This window comes from Typopeltis vanoorti, chromosome 20 (genome assembly GCF_054136105.1).
Source record: "Typopeltis vanoorti isolate ZY-2024b chromosome 20, IOZ_Tvanoo_1.0, whole genome shotgun sequence".
In the NCBI taxonomy this organism is placed as follows: Eukaryota; Metazoa; Arthropoda; class Arachnida; order Uropygi; family Thelyphonidae; genus Typopeltis; species Typopeltis vanoorti.
Genome location: NC_143568.1, coordinates 36903434 through 36918367, shown reverse-complemented (window position 1 = coordinate 36918367; position 14934 = coordinate 36903434). Strand labels below are relative to the sequence as shown.

Below are 14934 nucleotides of genomic sequence, written 5' to 3'. Positions count from 1 at the left end.
TTCGATTGAGTCTCTGGCGAGTTGAAACAAGAAAACACTTGATTCGGGAAATGAGACTAAACTGTGGGGATTACGATGCATTCGAGTACTTTGATCCGGACACCAAAAGTTCTATGGGTAGTTAGAAAGGGCGATTTTCACCAAATGCTCCACGAGATTTCTGACAATACATTAATATAAGGAAGACTAATTAAAAATGAGTATTACTGCTTCTGAATAAAATATGTTCGAGTCATCTTTGCTTCCTCCATTTCCTCAAGGGCTTCAAGCGAAAATTCATTATTCAGTATTGACAGGAATCTCTACTTAACGTTTTTTTAACTTCCAATCTCTATTTGCTGTAAGAAGGCAGAAATATAAAAATAAATGGTTTCGATGAAAGATGAGATTTTTTTTCTTCTTCTTCAAAAGTTGCTGCTTTGAGAGCCAAGTAAATGGAAGTCGTATTCCCTACGGACGTCAGTTCATTTGCATTCATATTAAAAAGGGCAGAAGGCATTCTATTTGCCTTGAATGTGCAAATATTCTAACGAAAGCCTGTTAAAATGAATTTCTTATTGTCGACTGAAAAATGTGCCGCACATTGTCACGAGGAATTGAAGGTCGCGTAACCAGAAGGCATCAAAAGATCTTTTGGTGCGAATCTTGTGGAGAAGGAGATTTAGAAGCAGTTTTTCATTCATTCGAAGTGGATGAGTTACAATGCACGCTAGACGAACGCAGATAGATGCATGTTCAGCATATTCGCTCGTAGCTGCGTTGGATGGTTCCGCCGCTGACGTAATTAAGCGAGAAAATAAACAGCGGATGGAATTCATAAAAGAAATATGGAGGCCGCAGTTGTCACATGGTGTGGATCAAGCGAAAGAGATTATCTACGTAACCACTTTCTATCGTAATCTGTTTCCTGTTATTTCCAATCCAGAAAAGGTACACAAAACATGCACAGAATAATCACACGTGCATATTCACAGCCTGTATTACGTTAAGTACAAAACCGTCTTCCTTTAGTTACAAAATCCTCCCCCCCCCCTTCCAAATCATTAAGTAATTGTTATCATTTATTATTATAGACAAATCAGACAGAAAAACCGGTCTCGTGAACACACAGATCTATAGGGTATAAATACTTGCCCTTAGGGGATGCGCCTTAAATGAAGTTGGGGATACATTAGCAGAATTCTATGACTTTGGTGGAGTGGCGATTCATGACTTGTAAAATATCCGGTGCATGGAAGAAGTGACCCAGTCATTTGGTTCCCAGTCAGTTCCACCCCCCATCCCCCATCTCTTCGTATATGTATGGTAGCTCAGAGAGTGCTATGGAAATACTCATCAGCAGTATTATTCGTTTTGGAAAAAGTTAATTGCACGAACTATTGTAAATAATCGGAAACAATGTGTTTTAAAGGCGCGTGGCTTCTCAAGCTGGTCATGAAGTATGAGAACACACATGAAATGATACGAAGTGAAAGAGAAATATCTAATAGCGCCTATGCATCGCTGTCGGTATGGCGATACTGGTTTGAATTAGACGTCTATGACGAGAGGAACATCAAGAACTTTCAACTGAAGTAGACTACGGCGATAGAATTAACGGCCCTTTCCACCATCACTACCAAAAAACATACTTATAAGAAGCTAAGTTATTTGATCGTAACAAGCTGCCTGGCCTGATAAATAAAAGAAGAATTCGATACGATCAAATTCTACTGTTTCATCTTATATTTTTATTATAAGTTACTATGCAATGAAGTCCAATGCTTCTTTTGTGAGTATCCCGCATCCCCCGAACTATGAGATACCTCACGTAAATATTTAACTTATGCAGTAGACAAATAAGTATTTCAGTTATCATAAAGTGCCACGATTCGTGGCGCCACCTATTAGTCTTCATATAAATTAAGAGTTCTCAAAATATATGGAAAATATATTTCCTCTTAAGCATTACTTCTAAATTCCTGTGATTACAAGAGATAAAGAAGCGGTTCTTAGACGTAAGCAGTGGATAAGAACTCGGGTGGGCGACTTAATTACGATCCAAGTGTACTGATGTTAATATTTTTGACGTTCGTTCTTGGAGAGCACACAGGACTCTTTCTGTTAGACCAAATTTAGCTCTCAACTACTACAGAAACATAATTTTAGGAGCATCGTAAGAAGCCAGGAATGACTATCCGATAACCAGCTTGGGAAGCCACGCGCCTCTAAAATACATTGCTTCCGGTTATTTTCCAAATAGTTCGCACAATTAACCTTTTTCCGAAACGAATAAAAGCAGAATAGAAACATTTCTGTCATAGACGATCGATATCAACTCCGTATTGTTGAATTAGGTCATTCGACGTCTGCGATTTTGTGTAATGTTAGCACAAAGCGAGTTTTTCTTTTGTTCTTTTCTAGTTTCACAGCATTCGCGACATAAAACTCCTTGTAATAAATCGGTAGAGGTCGCTAGCTGAATGAAATTGACACGTAAATTTCAAAGCAAAGATTAGTGTTTCTTTGTTAGGTAAATTCTATTGTTATGGATGAATAATGCGAACAATGCTTGGAAAGATTCGATTCAATTGTTTATTTAAACTGTCTGTTGAAAGGGTAGCATTTGATTTGTATATTTTCCTAATACGTTATTAGTGGCATTCTCGAACAGAATTCTTAGGAGGAACTTAAATTAGAAAGATCACTGGAGAAAATCGTATCGGAATGGCCCAAATTCCATTGCTCTGAATTGCACGGATACTATCTGACCACGCATTGCACTTCTTTCTTTGATAATACTTAATGCCGAGTCTTAATCCGTACGGATCCTTATACACACAAATTCTTTTCATTCTTCGGTAACCAACAAGGACGTGTATGCTTTTCCGTAAAAGAACCTCGCTGTTTTTTTCTGCATATATTTAATTTTTTCAAATTTCATTTTTAAAACGCAATATTGCGATTCATTTAGAGATACACGAACACACAGTCTCCATTGGCAAATAAGGATTATTCTTCGTGTAGATAACAGAGTGCGTTATTTTGCAATAATAAAAATTGTGACAGCTTTGCAGTTAGTGATGACGTCACGACAATTTCAACTAACTAAATGAGAATTGTGTTGCATGTATTCGTAGGTACTAATATGTACTGGAAGTGGATTACATGTACGGTAATTTGTTATAAAGTGGAGTTAACATCACTTGAATTCACGCCACGTTCGCATCCGCGACTGAAGTTCAAGAAACAAAACACTCCGAGTACGTTTACCAAGTAGCGATATTTTCTTAGCGTGGGTTTACTTTTTTATACTTCCTTCTGCGTGTTTTCTTTACTTTCTTGTTATTTTAATCAAATTCGTGACAAAATTAAAGGTTGTCTATATTAAGTAAACGGAAATCTTAAAAAGGAAACAGTCGCATCGTTATTCGCCCGTCAACCTTTGAACTTGAGGGGATTATATTTCATTAATGTCTACATAAGAACGAGACTATCGTACTTTAAAAGGTGTGTGGGGGGGGGGAGATAGTCGTCTTCTGCGAACGAAATTAGAGCATTTCAACGGATAGGCCTTCAGAACTACCTTCGAGATTTGCGGCTAGAATAGCGAATTGAAATATTATTCTGCATGCGTGACATACAGCTCTCAAGATGAGATGAATTTCACCACCCGATGTGAGACCACCTACCCGCTTATTAGAGTCCCGAGGTGGCTTGAAGAAATTCAACGCTTGGTCTCGAGAGCAGAGTTTGGGGACTACGTAAAAATGTAATGAAAATTAAAAATAAAATTAAATTCTTAGCCTGTCTACAGTAGTAACATACTGTAGGTTTACAACCTTTGGTAAGAATTACAAAAAAAAAAAAAAAAGATAAGTCGGCAAGCCATGAGGAATCAATCAGTTAGCATTGATAGCAGTCGTTGAAAACAGATCGAAGTCCAACAAAAACTAATTTTTGCATTGTCGCTGATGACTTGCAACTAGTGCTCACTTTAGCGTGTAGTCCATATTAACTGAATTCATTTTAATTCATGCCTATTAACTCTGTTTATGACAACGCATCTTCTCCTGTTAAGCTCGTTAAACCTGTCAAAAAGTTGAAGACTGATTTTATTTTTTTTTTATTAGAAATGCGAAACGTGAGTACATTTTAAAAGAAATAATTATAATAAAGCTACGAATATTTAGCCTCTTTGGATACCTGCTGAATAAAATCGAATTCATTGAATGATTTATCGTACGATTCCAAAACATTGTCTTGCAGATATCAAAATACGTAACTGTCTCCGTTTATAATAAAATGGTTGAGTTAGTTTTTTCACTAAAAAGGTATGCGACGATGCATCTATACCTTATGACACTAAGTTCTGCTTGCTTCTTTCAGGTAGCAATAGAGTTGGTATATATTTCCGCTACATCCTTAATAACGTTACGTCATTAGCGAAAGAGGTGATCCTTCCTTAGCTCAGTTGCAAGAGGCTCGTCATTGCTTTTAAAATTTCTGCGTTCTAGCTAACGCCACATCAGGCTGGGCAGTGCGTGCGCTATAATAATTGTGTGTGTTATGAGGGCCAAAAGGAATAACTAAAGTATAAAAATAGAAGTAAAATTTGGGTTTTTTTAAAGTCAAAACTGTATTTCCATGACTTCTTAATATGTGAAAAGGAATGTCTTACGTTTTGCACGCTTTGTGATTACGGAGAAGGAGGAATTATAAAAGTTCTGAAAGAAAATTGTTCTCTCGTATAGGGATGATTTTACAATGCAAAGTGACGAAAGAAAATCGTGGAGGTCTAATTTTTTGTTTCGGGTTGTGTTTGTTTGCACTTGGCCTTCTGAAAGAGAATTTTTTTTCTTTTTTTTTAACAGAAACAGTCTTGAAGAAGTTAACGACAGTAACCACAATTGCTTACGTGGCATTTGCACGGTCTCTTGCACAACCAAAGACAACTTAAATGGACTGACATTTCTTGCAATTAAAATGCGCTTCTCTAATTCTTGCGCGTATTATTCGACGCTAATGAAGAGTGCCTCCTTCTTTCTTTCTTACTCTCAATAACTCACACAGACGAAAAGAATGCTAAACCGAAAAAAAAGAACGTAATTTTTCTTCTTGCAGGGGGGGGGGATGCCATTGTAGACACGGCGGAATACAAGCGGAACAAGGTCAGTTAAACTGAGTATCGGAAGTCTGTCGTACCGCACGATGTTTACGACAGAATTTTCAGTATCATTTCTACGAATTCGATCGAATTCAGTCTAACGGGGGGGGTTTACACAAGCTTTTACCCCCCCCCCCCCCAGAAGGATCTTTCCCTTACCAGATGAACCGAAGTCACTTCTGTGTTTGGAAAACCTTCCGACACTTTGAATCACTTTTTAGAGCGACGCGCGTCGTGTAACAAGCGGGTGTAATTACCTGTAAGAAGTCCTTGGGAGAGTAAAGATAAGAACATTAAAAACAAAAGCCGTCTTAAAGACGTCGTTAGCTAAATGTGGCGCCACACGATCAGTTAATCATTCTTTATTTAGTTGGCAAGGGATGCTAAGAGGGAAATATGCTACTGACACCACAGCGCCATCTATATATTAAAGGAGGTGACATCCTTCTTCTCTTCCTTCCCCATAAAATTCTTAGTGGGAGGTTTTAAATGACGGATTTAATTTATTTTTTTATTTTATTTATTTATTTTTTTTTTGCGATGTCCATTTACGTCTCCAACCTTTTATTGAGGAAGAAACCTTCATACCAAATGATCACCTTTATCCTTCCTTTTTAGTGACCTCGCTTAAAACCAATCTCTTTTCTTCCTGCAGAGTTGTTGAGATGAACTCGCATTGAAAAAAAAAAAAAAATCATAAAATGGTTCTGAAATGGGATTTTGAAAAGATGATGCATTTTAAATATGCATTCGCGTCCCATTTGCAGATTTCGGCTTTATCTTTGAATTTTTTTTTTTTTTTTCCTGTCTGAAGTCAGAATTTGTATCACTTTTGTGACTACGTTGATCCGTTCGCTTTGATTCTTTTCAGGGTAAAACGAATTATTCTTTCTATGCTACAATAAAACAAGAAAACGTTTTAAAAACACAAAACGAGTTAATATTCAGATTGGCTGATTTAGTTGTTTGCGAGAGAATCTTTTAAGGACGTAAAGAAATCGTCTTAAACTTTTAAGAAATGTTAGTTCTCTTATTTGCAATTACGACGTTGCTAGATGACCTCCTTTTCCGCCCATCGACTTCACACACAAAGAGTTGACCGATATGACACGAGCATCATCGCGGGTCCACGTTATTTTGCAGCAATTCGCTTTGATAAATGGACACTAATCGGCGAAAGACCCATCTTTAGTGAGCGTCTGTACCTTCACCCAAGATGTGAATAAGGGGTTGGCTGAAAGCAGATCAAAATGTTTTTCCACTCCTTGAGGCTTGGAAACTTCTATTTGGCATAAAAGCTGCTTTTTCGGGGTTCTAATTTTCAAGACTTACAGAATCTCTTCAAAGGAATACGCACATAAAAATATATCATTTGAGTCCGCACTCCCTAATATACAAAATACTTAAAAAAAAAAAAAAAAACCATTTGCATTGGTCTACGTCGAACCAGATAAAACGATTTTAATAACCACTAAACCATTGTAGTTTTCATTTTCCTCCGCGAAGATGCAGCTTCGCTTTACTCGCACTCACTTAAGAGCGAGGTTGACGGCCGAAGATCACAATCATAGAGCCGAAATAACTTCGTATCCTTTATGCGAGTTCAGCTGCTATGGTGAACGCGACGTTTTTGGTGGCTTATTGGAAATTACAACCGAAGCAATTACAGAGTTTACTTTGTTAGCTATTCATGTGTGATGTTACCGAACGCCGTACGGTCAGTTCTGTATTATAATAGGCTAACTCACGTTTAGTCGAAAAGTGCTTAAAAATAGATCTCAGACGAGGTTCAAATCCGGGTCTTTCCAACCAAAGGGCATCGTCAACACCGAATGAACTACAGACATTCAGAGTTTTGAGTGGATCACAATACGTGGAAAGTTCACAAAATCTAGATCAGCTTGAGGACTGTCCATTCAGCGCATTGCTCGCCAACCAACTGTTAAAATCAGACTAGTACCCGTCTTCACTTGAATGTACCGTCAAATCTCTCGTGGAAGTTGTTAGAAAGTAGAAATATTTATTTTTTTTACAGACTATTTTCAGTAACGACTCATATTTTATGTACGCTTATCAACAAGAAGCCACATCCAATCCTCATCTGCAAGACTTCTCGAAGAAAATATTTCTCCGACGAACAAATCACAACTGTCGTCGATATGGCGTGAGCCAGTCAGTGATCTGACATACCAAAGGTTTGAATGACTTAGTTTTGTTTCTCTACATCAGGACATTTTAGCTGTCGTCTTCGAATAGTCGTGTGGTTGCTAACGGTGAACAACATTCATTGTGTCAAACAAGAATTAAGAAACGAGCTTGAATGATGTGCACGAGCGCTTGCGTGAACGCACCCATCCACCCACCCACGCTAGCAACTAAAGTGCTCGACACTTAGGAGTTGCTATAGAAACCATCGAACATGGCAGCGGTATAAGAGTGGCATCCCTTATCCAGCGTGTAATTTTAACAAGTCTGCGATATCGGCCGGACATGAACGACTTCTTATCGGCGTCGTGTTTATTTATCTTTTAATCACTCAAAGAACTTGCCGTTCACTTCAAAAGGGTTGGGTATTGCGAGAGTATCAAGTTTCAAAGAATACATCGAGGGAAAAAAAAAAATCTTTGACACTTGAACTAGTGGAGATTTTATTGTTTATCTAACGTCATTGTAACTTCTAAGAAATTACTATCTTTTAAAGTAGAAGAAACCCGAGCTCCTTACATTCTTTTCCCTCCTCCTATTGCTACAAGAAACAAAATCGCAGCCTTGATAGAACGCACCGCTTGCTTCCTTTGATCTTTCTCCAGAAGGGTATCAAAAGCATATCTGACTAATCCAGATACTCGGCCTCTTCTCTCTGTGGATATCTCTTCAACTATACTCAAAGTTTCCCCTCCAAAATGACCCCTGTATATGGGCTAACTTGGAAGGTATCCCCCCAAACACAGCTATTCCTCAAAAAAAAAAAAAAAAGCCGACAGTCGAATTATCATTCCACTGTTCTCACCTTGTCTTAGAAGTAATGCAGAAAATCGTCAACAGTCATCTTCTCCAGCACATGGGCCTCATTTCAGCTATCATCCTTATAAATTCCATCTCCTCACAAATTACAAGGAATTTCGAGGTGTTAGGGAAAGTCCCAGTGACATCCGGTCGCTTCTTAGCATTTTCATAGCATTAGATCGCTTTTAGCATAATTGACTTCCTGTCCTGTGGTGTTTAGTTTGCTTCTTACATGGTAGCTAGTTCTTCTACCATGATTCTTCGAAATTCAGAGGTGTCCCTTCCAATTATGCATCGTTCATCTTTCTCTGATTTCAAGCCCTTTCCGTTTATCACTCAGTGATGTTTCGATCCTGTCTTATTTGACAAACATTTCAGTACTCGCGCATTCCCGATTCAGAATCGTTTCATTTGCAATCCACCTAAAACACTGATCTGGATGGGTTTTTTAAATAGTGGGAGTAATACAAGTGAAATATAGTTCTCTTTCTTCCCTGAAAAATATCCCCATTCGTCTAGTATTACGGTGATTCCCAGAGGAAAAACAAATCTTTTCAAGAACTAACACTTACGTTTAGCATTTTCTAGCGCAAACACATCTTCATCTCAAATTCCCTGCACTTTGGTCCATTTGGAATATTGTTCCAAATGGACCAATTGATTCAATTCCTTTCTCTATAAAACACAATACGTCTCTTTTTTTTTTTATTTCTTATGCTTTTCTATAGAACTTCCGTTGTTTAAACAACCAACAAGACTTCCACTTTTATCTAAAGAATGGTTCTCCAGTCGCAATACAATTGATGATCGCTGAGGGTGTATAGAAGGTTGCGAAGAATCCTAAGAAACCATAGATTAAATAAATGTATATCTTGTTTCGGAACTGAGTAACTATCTGAGGGGGAAGCCTGTCCCTAACGCATTCTCATACTTTGGAAATATTGGCATTATGGTTGCACAGTAGTATTCGGGCCTGACCGATTATAAGCTTGCTTATCTCCCTCTAAACCTACTCAAGAAGGTAAACAATTAACCCTAATTTAGCAGGGAGACGTACTGCCTCTGTACAAGTGTTTAGATTATAAGGACTGTGCATACGCATCCAGAACCAGCCTTAAAGCGATTGGACCAACTGGAATCAGAAGCAAGAAAGTTATCTGATAAAAGTTTGGAAGATTTTACTGAAAAAAAAAAAAAAAAAAAGAAGAAAAATCTTTACAATTATTTTTGTAAAATCATCACTCAATCAATATATTATTTAAAAGCATATATTCGCGATGCCTAATTATCTTAAGGGTCCACCAAACTGATCCTAATTGGACTCGTTATTGGTACGGCCAGGACTGTGCGCATCTCCAGTAATAAGCCAAATCCGCCCATATTCACGTTCTACATAACAACACATTCGAAATAACTAATGCCAGAGCTTCAATTTGATAAAAAAAAAAAAATAAATAAATAAATTGTACTAACGTCATCTATTATTATCCAAGGGGAGTAGACGGAACCCTAATTGACTTTTGGAAGTCGATGATGAAAGAAAAAAAATAAATTTAAATAAGCTTAACTTCCCTATCAAAAATAGACTAACGCGTAACCAGCTGAAAAAAGGCTTTCCTCGTCGGCAACTGGAATTGAACCAATAACGTCTTCTAGCATGATGGAACCAGATACTCCACAAGCAATAAAAACAATACTACACAGGCACCCGAACGCTGTCTATCAGTTGAAATCCTTAAAGAACAAAACTGAGTCTTACAGAGGCAGCGCCAATCTCCAACTGGAAGAACTTCTGTTGTGCATTTATTCTACTTACAAAGTAGAATTAGGGATAAATATTAGTAAAAGATCGAGTCTCTGTGAAATACTTTGTATTATTTGTTTTGAACAGTCGCTGAGTTTTGTCGTAGGCTTCTTTACTGTATTAGTTGACACGATTTAATTAAAATGCTATAATTAATTACGAGCTCCATACACGACTCCTCGCGTACGGAATTAAGGATAAACGTATCAAACTAAGTACAAAATAAAACGCACTGAAAGTCACTTGTGTGAAGATGTTTAACATAGTGTGGAAGATTCTTTATATAAAGTCTAAAATATAAAATCTTGTCTTTTTATTTTTTTGCAGGGACCATAAACATTCCCCATAATCACAGCATTTTAATCCCGAATTCATACTTCATCTACCGAGCACGTCTTTCGTCTTTCAACATTTTTTGTTGTCATCCGACTGTTCCTTACGCTTTCATTATCTTCATAACCAGATAGATTAGTCTGATCACGGTTAGTTAATTGTCCGTAATAAATGCAATCATTTCTTAGCCGTGAGCATTATTAAAAACCAACCATCAACTCAAATGTAGCGCAATAATCTCCGTAATGAATTTAATATTTCCCCCCGTTCGTTTAAATTGTACGACGTAATAATTTGACGTATGCATAGCAACAATGGATGCGCGTGTTGGACAACAAAGCAATCGATGTTATGAATGGCAGCAGATTAAAACGGATGCGACTTGCTCTCCATTGTATGGCAACAATAGGTTGAGATTGCGTATACCAGGTGGGAGTGTTTTCAACAAATGAGATAAAGTAAGGAATATTTCGAGGTACCAAAGTGGTAGTTAAACAAAATATCTTCTGAGCCAGATTCGGTAAAATTTAATACTTGTAAACACCTAACCAGGAGATTCAACTTGCCTGAAAATGGAAAGAAGAAATACCAATAACTGATTGTATCACGCACATACGGAGATGTAAAGCAAAATAAAAATAAAAAAATTCCTTTCCTCCACACACGCAAAAGGTTACTCATCTCTGGTGATTGATCTCATTTTCAGTTGGCGCAGGAGGGCACTTGTTGCTAAGGTTATTTCAGATTGACTGAGAGTTTATAGGGAAATGAATGAAAGAGGAAATGACAGTGGAAATAATATGAGAGAAAAGATATCAGCAAAGTTAATTATACTCCTTCGTACAATAGCCTTACTTTATTAAGTTCACTGGAGTACGATGAACTTGAGAAGGCCTTCGTTCTACAAATGCATGTTATAAATAACAACTGTTGCGATTATGAATGACGTCACAATAGAAGAATACAATTTGGAAATGTAGCGTACCCGTCTAGGATTATATCCATTCTTGATAGCCGGATATCAAGAATGGATAATTTTAAACTTCAGTTAACTAAGGTTAACTTCAAGAATTGTAAATCTTTTTTTTTTTTTTTTTCGTAAGGGTTACGGATATGTAAAGCAAGCCATTATTTATTTGAAGCGTGTCTTGTACAAGAATATAAAAAGGAAAATAATATTTTCAAATAAATCGACACTTTCCTTAACGTATTTCATTCTATGTAGAAAGTACTTGTAAGAGATGCACAAGGGTCATCTGTTACTCATTTCACGGCAACCAAAAAATAATGGAAGAACATTATAGAAGCTGATGTGTGGCTCTCTGCCAATATCTCCGTGCCCAAACATCTCACCTCTTCCCAGGTGAGCCAGATCATGACAGGTGTGCTGTATGAAAGATGAACAGAAGGAATTCTTTCTGTTCATCTGATTGGCGGCCTGTAGAGTGAGTGATTGTGCCATGCATCCGCCATCTGTGCAATCGGAATGGATCACTGCAATACAAAAAAGTGGGCAACAGTCGCTAGTGGGAGAAAACAAAGACGGCACATTTGGCAATCAACACACCCTCCCCCCTTATCTTTTTAAGAGCTCAAATACTTGGCCTCTTTGTTGTGTTGCGTGCTTAAAATAGCAGCTCCAGTCCGATTGTCACTCATCTAAGACACCCGAAAAACAACATCTGCTGTTTAACCCTCTCGCTGTCCCGTCCCTCCCTCCCTCTTCACACAATTCTTTCCCACACGTTGCTGCAAATCGCGTGTGGAATCACGCCGATGTTTTCATTAATCATTCAAAACAAAACGCTTTGTTTTTGCGAAGTTTAGCAAGTTGCATTTAAGTTAGCCGAGTCATAACCCGGAGAGGAAAAGTGCGTTCCAAGTTTTTCGGGGTGGGGAGAACCCTTTCATTTAAAAAAGGTACTTTTAAATTCTTATATGAAAGATGTTGCAGAAGTCAGTTGAAAAAATCAAAAACAAACCATCCTGACGCGTATCACATAAACGTATTCTAATTTAAGATAAATCTTTTACCCCCCCCCCCCCCCCACAATTGTAGCGAAGTGAAGACGGACTGAGTTTTAATTATGTATAACACCTATAAATCCAATAAAAATGCGAGTTAATACATCATTTAAGCAGAAATTCCGAAGCCAGAACGAATATACCCGATCATCTATCGACAGAATACGCATGCGCAGTTGTACGCTAGACAAGGGAATACTTGCAGCTCACAGCTATTATGGTTTTTATTGTTACACTGAAATTTCAAAGTCTCATATAAAACATAACGGAACCGAAATATATTTTATGACAGTTTAAGTAGTAAATTAAGTGAAGATACATATAGTCTTGTGGCTTTGTTTTTTTCTGCACAATTTCCTCTATCGTTTAAAGTTTTGTTTGATAGTTCAAAATAAAAAAAGTTACTTTTACACGGTTTAAAACTATTTTATTGCTCTTATAAACAGTACTAATCTCATAATTCAATATTTTAAAAATAACATGTACAATTAACTAACTAAATTTAAAGTCAATCTAACTATAAATAAGTTTAATTAAAATTAAATTAATTTTTGTAAAATTTTAAGAATATTCTATACACCTTTAAATATTCCATATAGAAGATAATAAAATAATAATGAGGTAAAAAAACTATTGCTGTTACCCTCTTGCCACGATCAGAGCTTTAATAGCTCAATAACACCTTGTCCCTACACTGTCCTCTACAGATAACGGGGAAGATGAAAAGCATTCTTGCTTCGCCCCCTTTAAGCCAGTCCTTTTAAGGACTATAAGAAGTATTAGTTGTAGAAACTGTTTGCCTTGCGTAAACCTAATGTAAAAAACCTAAAATAAAAATATTTGGTATACATCGTTAAGGATAATTAACGTGATAAATGGTTGGAAACACCATTTATCACCATGTAAGCTGCTTAGAGCTCACCAAGTATATCCTGAAACTGGAAACAGCAGTTCGCTGTCATGTATGATGATGATGATGCATCAGTACAACTGGCTACTTGAAAATCTCATCATATTTTAAAATTTCAGGAATTCGGCTTTTTTTTTAAAAAAAAAAGAAAAAAAAAGTTTTGTTGGATAAAGAAAGTCAGATTTTTAGTGCAATCAAGTAAACCGAATACAGAATTGTAAGCTACTTACCTTGAAGTCGAAGTGAACTGGAACTTCTGTCCGGTGACCTTTTTACTGACTGACCTGTTATAAGACACTGACACAGACTTAGTAAGCACCTGTCTGGTCTCAGTCATCCGACTGAACTGGACCCTCTGCGAAGAAACTTTCTTGAAATGACTCATGGCCGGTGTGGTTGGAATTTTCGTTGTGCACCAGTTAGGGGAAACATCAGGAAGTGTAGCCGCGGCAGCAGCTCACGGTGTGCCTCATGCAGTGTCAGTTCTCCTCACCACCCCCACCAAAGAAGAGCGAAGGTTAGAATTGTTGCAGAAAAACTCATCCCAACACGAAGTCACGTTTCGGACTCCCGGTGCTGACACCGCATCCACTCAACTCTCACCAGGGTTACGCTAACAACACGAGATCAGCCGAATTACGGAGGTCGGCACACACCTGAACACATCGAGACCGGGATCCGTTTCGTGAAGGCGAGCAAATCGCAGTCTGAACGCACGCAGTCCCGGAATAGCAACCCTCAGCTGGCAGGACCGCACACGTGATCCGTTGCGCGAAGTATTTTGACATCGCCACTTCAAGCGTCTAGGGTCACATGCGAAGGGGGATAGCGGAGGCAGCTGTAGGTTGCACGCAGAAAAGCACGGGCACACCAAGGGTTCGTGGGTGAGGATGAAGAGGAAGTGTTGCTAGTCAAGTGGAGGACTTTGACATCGATGGCGTCAAGAATTCGCGGACAGGCACTTGAGATCCGATCCTCCCTCTTTAGTGTCCCCCGTGGGACTAATTCCATTAGGCCTAACGTCACAATATTTCCAGCCCCCAAAACTTTCTCTGTTTGAGTCAGTGATTTGGTTGGCAGGTGGCGCCACATGCGTCATTAGTTAAGAGGACCAATTAGTCTGCATTACAAGCTCTATAAAGCATTTGATTCTCCGTATTTCTGCTTCTGTTTACTTCAAAAGCTACAAACTTTTGATTAATGTCTTGATTTAAGGTTTCCACTTCGTATAACGCCGAAGTCGCCACCGCCAACCTTAACAGAGAGCATAGTTCAGGTAAGTTTCGTAGACGCAATTTGTCTCCATTTCCTCAACGCGAATCTTCAGTCGAACCCATAGGTAACATAACACTGCACTTTCTCCGTGTCTCAAACACATCAAAAGTGATGCGCACCGAAACGACCTCTTTGCGCGGGTCACCGAATGTGACTAGTGGTGACGAGAAAGGCTCATCTTGCACTGTGAACCACAAGTGCTGATAAACGACAAGCTCACTTCTTTCACCCCTCGAAACATCTGTCACCATCACAAAAAGAAAAGCGTCATCGTCACATACACACAAAAAAAGCGTATCGACTGATCTATGACATTACGTCACGGCTTCCGATGTAGGTCTTCGCCTTTCAAGAGGAAGAGGGGAAGAACTAAAAACGTTCCCAGTTATAAAACGTCTTAAGCTGTTTTTGCCAGTCGCATTTAAAAGAAGTGTT

The 14934-nt window shown here is 38.2% G+C and overlaps 1 protein-coding gene across 1 annotated transcript in view; it reads right to left on the bottom strand.

Annotated features, from left to right (window-relative positions):
- dnc (phosphodiesterase dunce) overlaps positions 1-14718 on the bottom strand; it is a 188445-nt gene extending 173727 nt beyond the window's left edge. Inside the window, exon 1 of the mRNA XM_090410771.1 lies at positions 13455-14718. Coding sequence (XP_090266897.1) covers positions 13455-13609 — 155 coding nt within the window. The 5' untranslated portion in view covers positions 13610-14718. The remainder of the gene's footprint in view (positions 1-13454) is intronic.
- Positions 14719-14934: the final 216 nt, after the last annotated feature.